At 34.3% G+C, this 14,797-nt stretch overlaps 1 protein-coding gene across 1 annotated transcript in view; it reads right to left on the bottom strand.

Annotated features, from left to right (window-relative positions):
• Window positions 1–14,797, bottom strand: part of LOC145254876 (nmrA-like family domain-containing protein 1) — a 43,352-nt gene that overhangs the window by 7,625 nt on the left and 20,930 nt on the right. Inside the window, exons 4-5 of the mRNA XM_080113753.1 lie at window positions 5,683–5,876; window positions 2,840–3,047 (exon numbers count right to left, since the gene is read on the bottom strand). Coding sequence (XP_079969879.1) covers window positions 2,840–3,047; window positions 5,683–5,876 — 402 coding nt within the window. The remainder of the gene's footprint in view (window positions 1–2,839; window positions 3,048–5,682; window positions 5,877–14,797) is intronic.

Genomic DNA, 14,797 nt, shown 5'->3' on the forward strand with positions numbered 1-14,797 from the left:
CATGGAAATAACGATAAAATAAAGATAGGCTCACAACGTCTCTTCTGTGGAAGAGAGATTGTAAGGAAGAGAAAAGTGCATCCCCCCACTAAGCCATGAAGTCTATTTTGTACTCTGTCAAGGCAGGATAGACTGTTTTTAGCAGCTCCTGCCCAGATGTGGCAGCAGTACTCCATCCTTGAACGTACTTGGCTTTTATATAGATAGAGAATTGTATCAGTAGTGAGATATCTTCTGGAGCGGTAGAAGGATCCCACCGTCTTTCCAGCAACCTTGGCAACAGACTTGATGTACGTGTTCCATTTCAGATCAGGAGTAAAGGTCAAACTCAGAAGCTTGTCAAAACATGGAGCCTCGACAAGATGAGAGCCATCCATTTCAATTGATGCCAGATGGGGATCAGAGCGTTGATGATGTAAAGATAGGAGCTTGGTTTTAGATGCATAAAGTAACCAGCCACCTCATCCCCCACTGTACCATGCTCTCAGATCAGAGGAGAGAGAATCAGAGAGAACTTTGTCATTTACGGCCTTTGATGTGTTGCCATAGATGATCGTGTCATCAGCATAGTTGCCAACAATGATTTAAGTATGTGTTTTGGGAGATCATTAATGCAGATTAGGAAGAGAGTTGGGGCCCAGGATAGACCTCTGAGGGACTCCAGCATTAATACTGTGGGCCTCTGATTTTTGCCCATCAACCACTACTCTTATGAGCCTATCAGAGAGAAACGATTTAATAATTGAGAAAACATTTCCAGTTATACCGTAGCTGGAAATCTTGTGAAGTAGGCCCTTATGCTATACCTTATCGAAAGCCTTTGATATGTCAAGAGCAATTGCCTTAGAAAGGAAGCCTTTGTTGAGAGATTCACTAATCCTATGAGATATAACTGTTAGCACATCTGCTGTAGATCTATCAGAACGGAAACCATATTGTATGTCACTAAGAAGGTTATTTCTGCTGAGGTGGTTGACTACTTCTCTATTTAATATGGTTTCCAGCAGCTTACTCATGACACACAGGAGACTTTATGAATAAATAGTCTTCTCTTTCACAAATGAGTTACCACTTATTAAGGCCAAAAGCCACTGGAGGATAAGGGTTACCATGAAAATAATTGTCAGTTAAATATTTTTTCTAAATAAAAACCATTACATTAACATTTAACACAAGGCAAATAAGTTTTTAAAACTGTTTAAATTGATAGAATAGAATTCAAATTCGAATTCTGAACAATTCATTTAAAATTGCAATCTCACCAGCACCTCTTTGTGCTCCAATAATATCATCAAGGTAACAAAACCTTCAAACAACCTCAATAGTCCGGCCATTCAAATATACTTTCTATACTCTTGAGCTGGGGAGAACTAATGGGTTCATAACTTTCTCAATGTTATTAGTGCTACATTAGAGAGGATTAGAATTTGACATACCTAATTCAATAACAAATAAGAGTATGCATTAGGTCAATCATGCACACCCTCTACATTTGTGCTACTTGATAGAAATATGATCCATAACATGATTCAAGCAACTCATTGTCTTACTCTGCTGGACCTTAAAATCTTTGCTTGAATTTGTTTTGTCATATCTTAAGTTATCTTTAATCATGATCTTTCTTTGTTCCTTTTACCATTTTTCCCCTTTTTCGATACTTTTCTGTTGGTCTATAGTGACAACGTTCTGTTGATTTGTAATGACAAAAGTTCCTCGAACTTACTCCATCCACTTCTATGTCTTGTGATCAAACCAGCACTAATATCACCAAGGTAACAAAACCTCTAGACAACCTCAATAGTCTCACCATCCAAATATACTTTCATTAGTTCATCACATCTAAGTTCTCAACTGTCTCCATAAATTAAAAAAAAACAAAAAAACTGGTTACTCATCTCTACCAGGTGAAAGATATAATCATAATCTTGAAAAATACTTTTTTAAAAATAAAACAAAGCTTTTTTTTTTATATATCTTATTCAGATCAAACAAGGCACATTGCCACTTAGATGTAAGAGGCTACTATTTGGGATCATGTCTACAGGGGAAAATGTGGAGAGTTAAGCAGCAAAATGTCTGCTCACATTATATTTAAATCTGTATGTTAATACAATAAGGGAAGCAGGAAACAGGGACGGAAATCCAAACTCTAGCAGTCTGAGGGAAGAAGCTATTAGAGTAGAAAACTTTCCGGCATCTATGAACCTCAATAGTGAAGGGGTGGGATCTTGCTGCTTTTAAGCTACAGTGAAATAAATATTGAATACATATTTGTTTTTATATATATGCTACAAATTTATTAACAACAACAACAAAAAACAAATTGTGGTTATTACTGAAAAAGAAAAACAAAAGGTAAATAATTAGGTAGAAAAATATATTTTTGTCCTAAAAGGACATCTCTTTACTAATTCAGAAAAGAGTTGGGAAAGAAAAAAAAAACAAAACAACCTAGTCTACACATACACTTTCTTGTTTGATGAAGATGAATATATATAACGCCTTCCAATAAGTGAGAGATTTTTAAAGAAGTTTTTCATTTTTGTCTTTGTATCTTTGTATGTTAGCAGTGTATAACTGAGCGATCGGATTTGATTTCAATTTGACACAATTGATTTGATAGTCCACAATTCTATCCAAATGCGGACATTCCTACCATAAAAAAAATAACTGATGACATAATAATGAAGAATGCAATTTGAAATGTTTAAAAAAAAGAAAAGGAAATCTGTTCAGGAATGTTGTAACATATTGCCATGGAGCCGAATCAAAATCTGCTTTTCTTTTTCTCTCAGATTTGCAAATTGTGTATAAGAAAAAGTATATTATAGAGTCAAACCTGTGTCTTGGTGAGAAACATCATTGAATGCTTTGAGTAGTTTGTCTTTATTCATTGCCACCCATTCGTCGAGTGTGGACAAATATGGATAGAGGATACGAGACTGTTCAATGTTACGTTCACAACGAGCTTGCTTATAATAGCGGAACATATTGGCAAGTTCTTTCACTCCAGGAATGTTCTGGGCTTCATAATCATCACAAGAAATCTGAAAAGCAAATGATGAGAAAAAAAAAAAAAAGATTATAAAATAAATACTCTCCAAAACAAATCAAAGATTAACAAAACTTTTTTCTTTTAAATAACTAACAATAACATAAAACGTTTGTGATAGATATAGAACCTCTATCAAGTTTTTTTTAATTCAACACAAAAAGGGGGGGGGGAGATAATTCAAAAATTTTTTTAAAATTAAACAGAAAAAAATTGTTTCCCTTTTCCTCTCCAACTATGAGTTAAATAATATGTTTATAATTAACTATTCCAAACTTTTTTATTATTAATTTTGATTCATAATAAAGACAGAGTAACAAGAGCAAGCATGGATAGCTACTGTATGAAATAAGCATAGAGAGGTCATATTACATAGAGTGAGAGTAATAAACTGGAACTTAAGAGATGGCTCAAATTATAGTCAATTAGAACAAATAAACAGGATTGTTTAAAAAAAAAAAACAAAAAAAAAAAACATAGCTCAATCAAAAAACCAAAGAATTAGTTTAGCATGCATTCATGTGCTTAAAATATATAGAAACAAATTAGGGAAGCAAATGTTGCTTAACCCAGCTTTAATATAATAGATTAAAATGTTTTGAGTGTCTGAGCAAACACATTTTTGTTCTACTACTCAACTTCACACATACATGCCAAAAGTGAATGGACGCACAATGGTCTGTACTTTTAATTTAAAAGTAAGAAAACTTTTTTCTGAAATTCAACAAATGGCTTTATGTGAACGTTCTTCCTCTTCTTGGGAATGCTTTCATGAATTTTCAACAGAATTTACATTCAAAATGAAAACCTACACATGGAGATTAAGGATAGGTCCAATGTTTAAAATACTGATTGCTTAAAACCAACATGATAGAATTAAAGGATTAAAATTGGGTATATATAGGTGACGTCTCAAACCAGATTCTTGTGCAATAGATGCCCAATACATGTCTCATCAAATCGAGAATACCTCAGGGCCCATTTATGGTGAATACTATTTCATTCTCAGAGATGCTTTTACATTCAATTGGTATACGAGAAATATAAGGCCTTATACTTCTAAAAAGCTACATTGCTTTACATATACTTCGATATTTGTGAAAAAATATGTGGGCTGATCTCCAATCGTTCTCTATCTTGATTCTCAACTTCTTATTTTTTCCTTGTCTTTAAAATGTACTTTTTAATTTATATAATTATGAAACTCTGGACTATCTGATCGCCTTTGCTTGCATGTTGTCTATCAAAAACATTGTTGCCATGGAAACCAGCTTGTATTATTATACATTCCATTCGACAGTCCAACCATGTTGAGTACAAATAAACTTCAGTCTTTGCTTAACTTGTAGGCATTCTTTCAATCATGAAACTATGCTTTGTTATGTTTTGGTTTCGGTTCTAGTTGATGGCACTCAAACAAATTTTTTTTTTTTTACTTTTGAAATCATGACTATATATTGGGTACAATATAATATGCAATAATTGATGTTAATAATAACTACGAAATCTGAGTAAATTAAAATATCATATTTAATCGTATTTTATGATCGGACGACCCAGCTAGTTATTAATAAAGTTTCTAAAATTCACAGTAAATATTTTTGTTACTATGTGGATGATCAATTTATATTTTATAAATATCCTATTTTTTTCTTTAGCAAAATCTAAAATTTGATTTTTTTTGTCAACATTGCTAACGTATATTTTGACAATGTACTGAAGAAACAAGATATTATCAATTCATAATTCACATGAAAGGTTTCAGGGAAATATTCTACCATTGTTTTGTCTATGAATAGGCAAAGCTGTTGAAAGTGGAAGCTACAACTGCAATTGGGTTTGGTATGACACGAGTGTCAACAATATATAGGTGAAGTACCCGGTACATACAAATGTTTAAATGAAATCCAAATAAAGATTATTTTGTCATAAGAAAAGGATTTACCTATGTGGCGCCAGGTAACCCAGCTAGTTTATAAAAGCAATTGCACGGTGTGAATTAGTCAATTTTTCACAAGTTTGAAAAGTTTTAAGGGGGAGCTGTGAAGTACCCTCCCTCTTTCTCATTGCAGGAGAATTTAATTGAAATAAGAGCCTGTTCATGTCGACAAAGCCCACAGAAGTTGGGAAAGTCATGAATTAAAGATTTGCATTCATCATTCAGAAAACCCATAGACACTAGGTCTTATTCAAGTTTCAATACAAAAATATATTTTTACCAGCAAACTGGATTTTTGTTTTCGATTTCTATATGTAAACACTTTAACCTATCTTCATTTTCTGGAAGCAGTGATACATACTTTATTACTAGACAAATCGGAACATGGAGGTGAAGTGTGGTCTTCCTCTAATGAAGAACATCGATTTGCTGTCTTAGTTACAGCCAATGAAACAACAGTATATCAACCCAGGAGGATAGCTGAGACCTGAATAGGTATACATTATCGGGATTGATATAGAGGAGGGGAAAGGTCATATCTGACGACTGTCATGAAGAAGACCCCTTGACAAGTATCCTTTTTATACTAGTTTGAATCTGAATTTGGTATTTTAATCTCACTCTCAGTGCAATAAATGGCCAAAATTTATAAATTGAGATAAAGAAAAGATCAGTATTTCTACTTTCTTACCTGTGCATGAACAAACTCTGCTGGTGCAAGGTGTTGAGAAAGAATTTTACAACAAGTATGGATCATAAAATGATCTGCAGCCAGACCAATCGTCTTGGCATGGTATTTTTCAGATTCTTTGAAAATGGCCAGGATACATGGACCAATCTCATCAACGCTGATCCCATACATTAAGGAATTACCAATAGGAATAGCTGAAAAAAAAAAAAAAATTTGTGTTAGCAATTATATATGCGTATATAAAATAAAAAGCTGATTGGCTGCTCAGTAGACATTCTCATATTCTGATATTAACATCTTCCACCATTTAATAAACGGTTTGACACTTCTTCACACCGCCATTCTTTTTACATATCCATTTCTTTACAAACCTTTTGCTCTAAATGTATTTTTTTTATTCACTACATTAACTTTGCATTTCTGGACTTTCCCGACATTAAATTAAATCATTGATAATGCTGTTATATTTATTCATCCACGGACACCCGAGACAATACACAGCTATGTGAACCTGCTTTTTTTTTTTTTTACACTCACCCCCGTCTCCGTTTCTTCTACATATTTTTATTTATTTATGTATTTATTTATTTTGTTAGAACGTAAAACAACAATTGCTTTTTTTTCCTATTCCTGTATTTCTTAATTATATTCCATTTACTACATTGCCTTACAGACCACTTACATTCCAGCATAAACGACAAGGCATCTAGCACGAACTTGCAGGTTTCACCAACCAGTGAGCAAAATACCAAGGAAGCAAATATATATATATATATTCAGGCAAACATTATTAAAAACAACAGAGATACCTTGCTTAATGATTCTTTTTTTCATTTTTTCGATCTTTCGTAAGATTTTTTTAATTTCAAGATGGAAGGTATTTATAAATGTTCCATGGTTCACACGAGCAGTTTCGATTCTTTCTTGAATCATCATCAGTTGGAGATAAAATATTAAAAATAGAAGTGAAATATATAGTTACGAATGATATATATATAAAATGAGGGAGGGATACATATTCTTCAGAATAATGAAATGAAATACATGTACTGGTATGTAAATCCAGTAATTTTCGGTCTTACAAAATATTATTAGATGTAATCTATATATATAAAAGCAAAAATGTATGTTCGCTTTTTGTGTATGTCCAAGAAAGGCTTTTTTCAGAGAAGCAGTCGGTCGCCTAACAACTTTTGAAAACTTTTTATATCACATGTAAATCGTAATATCTCAGATTTAACAACGGAGCTCGCCTGCGTATTTAATTTGCTCGACTTCGGGAAGATAAATATTAAAAGTTTTCGCTCGTCGCATGTAGGTTAGGCCTTTTCCTATAATGTTTCCCCCTACCGCCAACGTCTTGGGGGAAAAAAAAAAAAAGCATTCCCGCACTAAATGAAATGCTACCCCGCAGTCAAAAGTTGACCTCATTAAGTCATTAAAACGTGCACCTGCTAATTTAAGCAATTAAATAAATTCAAACGTGTTTCCGTTAGCATCTCGCAGTGGCACAATAGTTAACGTCGCACGTTTTTGTTTTTCACACTTTAATTTCCAACTTTGCCTCAAGGGTTCGGGTTCGATCCTCATACTTACCTACCAAAACTTTTTTATTTTAACCCCCCCCCCCCCCCCCCCGGGAGTTTTGATTTATCCCAAACCACACACACCTCCAAACACCCGGGCCACGCCGGGTACTCCTTGCTAGTCTATAATATAAATAAAAGCAAAAATGTGTGTATGCATTTTTGATTTTTGTGTATGTCTGTAAAAGGCTTTTTTTGCTGGACTTCTCGGTCGGCTCTTTCCTTCTTAAAACTTTTTATATCACGTCTAAATGATAATATCTAAAAGTTATGAATGAGAGTTGTGTGTGTATTTAATTTGCCCGACTTTCACGCGCTATTTTTTTCAGAATTTTAGATTGTCATGTGTATCTTTCGCTTTTCAGTATAAAAAAAGTGAAACTAGATTCGAATTGGCACTTCCCGATGGTCTCCGGAAAGCGATGTAAACGTTTGGTCAATGTCGTCTTTTTTTTTAGCGTCATATCAAACAATTGCTTTTGTCTGGACACTCCCCTAATAAACGGGGAGCTGGTTTTCCCCAAAGTTGGGTAAAAACAAACAAACCGAGTTATTGACCTCATTAAAAACTATCCCGCAGAAAATGTTAACTGCTGAATAGCTATTGCTTATGTCGTCGTAACGTTCGCACAAAATGTTAAATTTATGACTTCTACTTAGGGCACCTGTCAATTCTCTTAATTAAATAAATTCAAACTTCTTTCAGTAACTCATTCTTGCTGGCCGATTAGTTAACGTGTCATGTTTTTTTCACATTTTATTTTCCAACTTCACCTCAGGGCTTCGGGTTCGATTCTACCTAATTACCAAAACATTTTTTATCCCCCCTGGCCCGTGTTTCTTTTTGATTTAAGAGCACACACACCTCGAAACACCGGGCAAACTTCCGTTAGTCTATAATATAAATCTCACCTGTCTGTTTAAAATGTATGTATGTATGTTTGTATGTCTGCCTAAAACTTTTGACAGAGGTGACGGATTTTCACGAGATTGGTATCATTTTGAAGCTTGACCCTTTGGACGACAAATATCGAATAATGGCTAAAAACATTAATTCCTTCACACTCAACTGGGCAATTTTCTACCAGGAGGGTCATTTTTTTTTGCCAATATTTTCCAAAATTATCCCCCCTTTTCAATTGACTAGCCTTAATTTAAACCTACATCACTTCCAGTTTGGCGATGGACGCAACAGCAAAGGCATCACTTCTTTTTTTTGTTTTTTTTTTTCACGTTTTTTTTCCTTCTTCGCAATACGGGTTCGAGCCTGTCTGCCATTTTTTTGCTCAACACACACCTCCAAACACTCGGGCACCCTGGCTAGTATTTTATATAAGACAATCCCAGCTAAATAAAATTGCTCAATATACAAACTAGATCAAATTAATAAAAATATGGTCATATATATATTTGGCAATGGAAGGCATAACTGGAATTCCATGTGCAAGTGTGGTGTCCTGCATATACAATGAACCTTAAAAAACATAATCACTGTTTCACCATCAATAGATGAATGATCAAGTTATATATTAACTAGCAGACTCATAGAAATTCAGTTGTATTGCTTATCTGGTGTATATTGCTGCTGTGCATTCTAATGTCCAGCACGAATGCAGACCCCACTGTTTTGTTCTATCATTTTAATTCAAACTAAAACCTACTTATCTAAGAATTCTGGTTTAAGAATATATCTGCTCATGAAGGCCTATCTTCAAAACATATTTCCATTCTATGGACATTCGGTGCAAATACAGACACCGCAATAGTATTGCATCATCTTTGAACAAAACAGATCTCAAGGGCCAAGAAAGAGTATTTTAGTTAGAGTTTTACATTCAATATAAGTGACATTGGATGAAATAAAATAAAAATTTTAGCATTGCATTTTTGGCAATCTTATCTTTTGAAAAAGTGGTGAAGAGTGATAATATATATACAAACATGAAATTGGCATTGCATATTTTTATATGTATACATCACAAAACTATTATTCAGAGCTGTCAAGGAAAATCAGACGTTTATATTGTTGATTGTAAAAAGGTTCTATTGAATTGATGCAGTCACTGGCAGAGTTTAATTGATATTTATCATGGATAAATTTCTCTTTATTCAATCTATTTTTCAAAATTAATTGCTTTAAAAGATTTTTAAGAGAATTTTATTTGTTGATTAGCAGGGAGACCTGATGTTACCTTCATTTGAATTAGGATCAACGAATGGTCCAAACTTCCAATACATTTTTATGATCATCGAAATTGGTGAAATCGCCCATTTTACAATCAAGAGCAAGCTTCACATGCCTCCTTGCAGTGACTTCGTCCACAACACATTGTCATCTACATTGCACTGTAGGGAACCTACTGTTGATTTAAAAAAAAAATATTTTATATCATTGCTTGAATTAAAATATAAAATGTAAAAGTCAAGTCTCATGCTTTAATCGTGCTCCAAACAGAAACATTCATTTTAAATGGACCTGTGTTACCAAAGAACCTACTATTGGTTTTATAGGTCGGGCCCTTCTGCTTTTGTGGTGATGAAACTTCTCAAATGCATAAGTAATGTTTTGGTTTGGTTTGGTTCAATCAGGTCTTTTTTGATTATCGATTTTCAATACTTACCAAAGGCATTCTGATACAATACCTATCTTGGACACTGCCAGACATATAAAGTATGCTTAAGTGAAAGTTTACAAAAATTGGTTCAGATGTTTAGGAGTCCATAAGGAACAAACTCACACACACAAAGTATCTTTTATATATAATTAGAGATACGACAGTTAAACACTGATTCTGCCATCCTATATTATGTATTAAAAAGATGAAACAGACAATTGAACCATTTTAAAATTTTGTCTGTTGCTTATTTGGTTGTCTTTCTGCCTGATACCAAAACCTTTTTGGTTTTTATTTCTTATCAATAACACATCACTGCAGATAATCATGTATGCAAATAGAGGAGGAGGAAGGGTTGAAACAAGGGAGAGCAATGGAGAAGGAGGAGGAAAGAGCTAGTAAGTCACACAGATGTATATGTATATATATATATATATATATATATACATATATATATAACACTCGTCTAGCCAAAACCACTATCAATAATTTTCCCACACTCTTTATCTGTGCCTAAACCTAAATGCAGATTCCATGAACAAAGCTCCTTTCTTAGAACTGCACGCCTGTGCAACTCTTTCAAGCTGACTACAATCCGATTGTCTTCAAGTCCAATGTAAACAAGTTCTTGACGAACCGTCCCCCTAAGTAATCCAATTTACAAAATTCCCACTACTTATATTTACTACGTTATAATAACATTGACTAATTAACCCTTACCCTCGAGTGGCCTCTGGGGCTTTATAAGTGGTGATTCCATGTGTAAAAAAAAATATATATATATACGCACACACAAAAGAAAAATCTCACTAACTATTAATTTTCTTATTTGATAATTGCTTTCATTTTACTATATCGACATTTTTTATAAATAAAGCTATTTAATAGAGTTATTTCCCTTTATTTAATCTAGTTTTCATTTTTAAAGTGGACGCAACATTTTTTTTTCTATTTTAGTTACATAAATTATTAATAAAAGTAAAAATAATCCTGGGTAACACCAGATAAGATTAAGTAGCATGTGTATATATATATATATATATATATATATATATATATATATATATATATATATATATGCACAACATACTGACCTCTAGTGGTTAACTACTGTTTACTATGTATATCTGCTGATTTGGGATTTTTAGGCACTTAATTTCTCTCAATTTGTGTGTTAATTGCCAGTGGTCATTAGGTAGAATGAGAGACGCTCAAGGGTACAAAAATAAGAATTGTCCCAGTCGTGAAGGATTTCTCCTCCACCGAAAGAGAACAAGAAATGGAAGTGCGGCATCCGAAGAACAGATGCTGCACTTTGATCCTGACCAAAAGGCCAAGAGTAGCGGTGAGTCCGAACAACGGGCGTGGAAAAAGAAAGGGAAAAAAGGCAGCTGTAAACGACGAAAGGAAGAGAAAGAAAGACAGAGAAAAAAGATAAGATCATAGCTTATGGCGGGAGAACGTGATGACGATAAATTGGCCATGACAGCCCGTGGGTGGCGAGGATACCAATGAAATTCCGATGTACAAAGCAAACAGTGTCGACGAACAGCTGGGCGATAAGTGACCCTATTGAAAAGACACGTGGCCTTTGTGGAATCGGATTCAGCTGTTTTTATGTTCTCTCAAAAATAATTAAGTAAGACATCTCTGTTTTTACGACCTGTCAAGTTCCATTAGGCCCCCCCGAAATTGAGAACGCCCGAATGCCAACAGAGGAAGAAAGACAGCTCCTTTTTTGGGTATAGGCCGCCTGGCTAAGATTTGACGGACAGCGATCCCTTAGTTCTGATTGGCCAACGACCCGAAACGGGAAGAGACCCAGTCCACGCCCCCACAATATAAGCAGTGAGCCTTGAGAGATTGACAGTTAGTTAGAGAGAGAGAGCTTTGCTTCCTTGGGTCCGACGAACGAAGATTCCCCCATCGATTGACCCTGTCACGTAGATAATTGAGTTTTCTGTCGGAGAGAGAAGAGAAAACCTCGCAGTTAACAAGTGGCCAGTCCCTAACTGAACAGCTAACTGCGATTGTACTGATTGAAATACAAGGAAGTTTGTACAAAAAGAAACGCTTATTGACTTGGTCCTTTCAATTGTTTTGCATGACAAGTCTGTTTCAGGGAACCGGCCGTTGACATCATCGCCGAGGAAACACCAGAACCGACAACCGGGGTCATTCCACCACTGGACGACGCGCGGGTGACGTAAGTGTCACAGAATGCTATCCTATGAATTCAAGAGTGACTGGACTTAAATCTCTCGACCAGCAGTAATTATCACTTCATACACTAATGATTGCGTATGCACGAAACACTAGTGTCTAGGCATAGAAATAATTGTTAATATTTTAAAATATTATATATATAATTTAAGAAAAGTCAGTCTGTCAACTTTAGACAGCATAGCATCTGATAAATCAACATTTTACTCAAACAATTCTACCTTCTATCATCTTTGTAACACATATTTGATTCAGTTACTTTAACAAAATTTTAATTACAAATTTTTTTTTTTTTTTTAAATATTCTGGCTAGAAATGCTGTCACAATAAAAAGGAGTGGTGGTGAAATATCAGTTAACAGAAGATAGATACACATGAGTTAGCAATAAGAGAAAAAAAAACAATCAGGGAGAAAGAGAGGCATAATAATGCATTTTTCTTTATTTACAAAATAAATTAAACTAGCATTTCAGCCCGGCGTTGCCCGGGTGTTTGGAGGTGTATGTTGAGCGTAAAAAAAAAAAAAGTGGTCAATTTTTTAACTTGGACCCCTATTATGACTCCTTAACATTTATTGTTTTAGGCTCAAATCCAGTTATTAAATTAGATCCATGTCCAACGAACCTATATCTTAAATTTCAAGTGTTTAGACCCAAAATTGTCGAAGGAGTTTGGTAGAGTTCTCAAAGGTTAAATCATTGAACTTTTTCCCCTTAACAGCCAAATTTCTGGCCGAAAACCGATCACATCGATTTTCCCAAATCTCAGAACCCTGGTATATCAAAATTCCAGTCTGTAGACTTAAAATTGACAGAGTTATTTTATAATATTTTTTTTTTTACATAGGCATCACCACTTATCAAGGCCAAGAGATAAGTGTTACAGAGTGTACAGTAGAAATTGGACAATATAGTAATCATTAGTAAATGGAAATTCGGTAAATTTGTTAACAAGTGGCACGGTTAACTTGTTTACCTTAGACTTGAAGACAACCATATTGTAGTCAGCTGGAAAGCAGGAAAACGGAAGACAACTCCACCATTTTTCCAGCGGCCTTGGCAACAGATTTGATGTACAAGTTCCATTTAAGATCAGGAGTAAAGGTCAAGCCCAGAAGCTTGTCAAAACATGAGGCCTACTCAAGACGCGAGCCATTCATTTCAATTGATGCCAGATGTGGATCAGAACGTTGATGATGTAAAGAGAAGCTTGGTTTTATATGCATTAAAAGTAACCAGCCACTCCTTTCCCCATTGTACCACGTGCTCAAGATCAGAGGGGAGAGAATCGGAGAGAACTTGGTCATTTACTGTCTTAGATGTGCTACCATAAATGGTAGTGCCATCAGCATAAATGCCTACAAATGATGTAAGGATGTGATTTGGAAGATCATTAATGTAGATCAGGAAGAGTTGGGCCTAGGATGGACCCCAGCATTAATATTGTGAGCTTCTGATTTTTGCTCATCAACTACTACTCTTATGAACCTATCAGAAAGAAATGATTTAATAATTGAGAAGACATTTCCAACTATACGATAGCTAGAGATCTTGTGAAGTAAACCTTTATGCCATACCTTATCAAAGGCCTTAGATATGTCAAGAGCAATTGCCCTAGAAAGGTTGCCTCCGTCGAGAGATTTGCTAATCCTATGACTGTAAGATTGCATAAAGAAATGTAGACACATAGACACGTTCACTTTTATAGATATACTAGCAGTTCCACCCAGCTTTGCTCGGGCTCTATGTACTGTTCATAAGTTTATGTGCATATGTATAGCAATACACATGAAAAAATTGAAATAGATTAAAATATTTCAATATTGTTATACATAGAAAGAGCTTGATGAGCTAAGAAAGAATCGTTTTAAATTTTTAAAATCTGATTAAAATTAAGGAAGTTATGACTATTTTTGTGTCTCACACGTTTGGATATTTTCTCCTCTTGAAGACTATATGCGTTTTTTCACATTTTTTACACTACTTTTTCAGTAAAAATGTCATATCTTTGTTAAAACACAAGATTAAGCAATGAAATTTACCATTAAGTGTATTTTTGTACAACGAATCAGAATATGCAACTGAAAATCTCCAAATGTTCATGGTTTCCAGCTAATCTGCAGTAAATATGCAAAAATATGCTGCAATTCCTTAAAAATTCCATGTATCCATAAACAGAAAAGAAGTTGGAGAACTCAAAGTTGAATTGTAATGTGCTTTATGTACAAAAAAACTTGAATCTAAACATAGGACCATTCAAAAATGAATATATTGCAATATTTCTTTGGTATTATTGTAGATTAACACCTGTTTAACCTCACCCAACCCCTTCTGACCACCCCCTCCAAAATGTGATTCTACCTTTTTAGGCAATTACGTATGAAATACCATGAAAAACTTTAATGAAAGATAAATTATTTTAGAATTTAATGTAAAATAATACCCCATTACAGGTCACTCTAGCGTTTTAGGGTAGTTAACTGTTTTTCTTCTTTTCTATGGGAGATAAATCCTGTATGCTTTTCGTTTTTTTTTGTTTTTTTTAAGACGATTATGTGTGGTTTTTAGAGGGTTTCTATGCAATGAGAATATGGGGAAGGTTGCCATTCGGACTTTGAATTAGTTATAGGGCTAATGAAAATTATGTGTGAACATACTGAAGACTTGACAGAAACAAAAACAGTATTAGAGG

This window comes from Euprymna scolopes, chromosome 30, assembly GCF_053919585.1.
Source record: "Euprymna scolopes isolate OS-2025 chromosome 30, ASM5391958v1, whole genome shotgun sequence".
Classification (NCBI taxonomy): Eukaryota; Metazoa; Mollusca; class Cephalopoda; order Sepiida; family Sepiolidae; genus Euprymna; species Euprymna scolopes.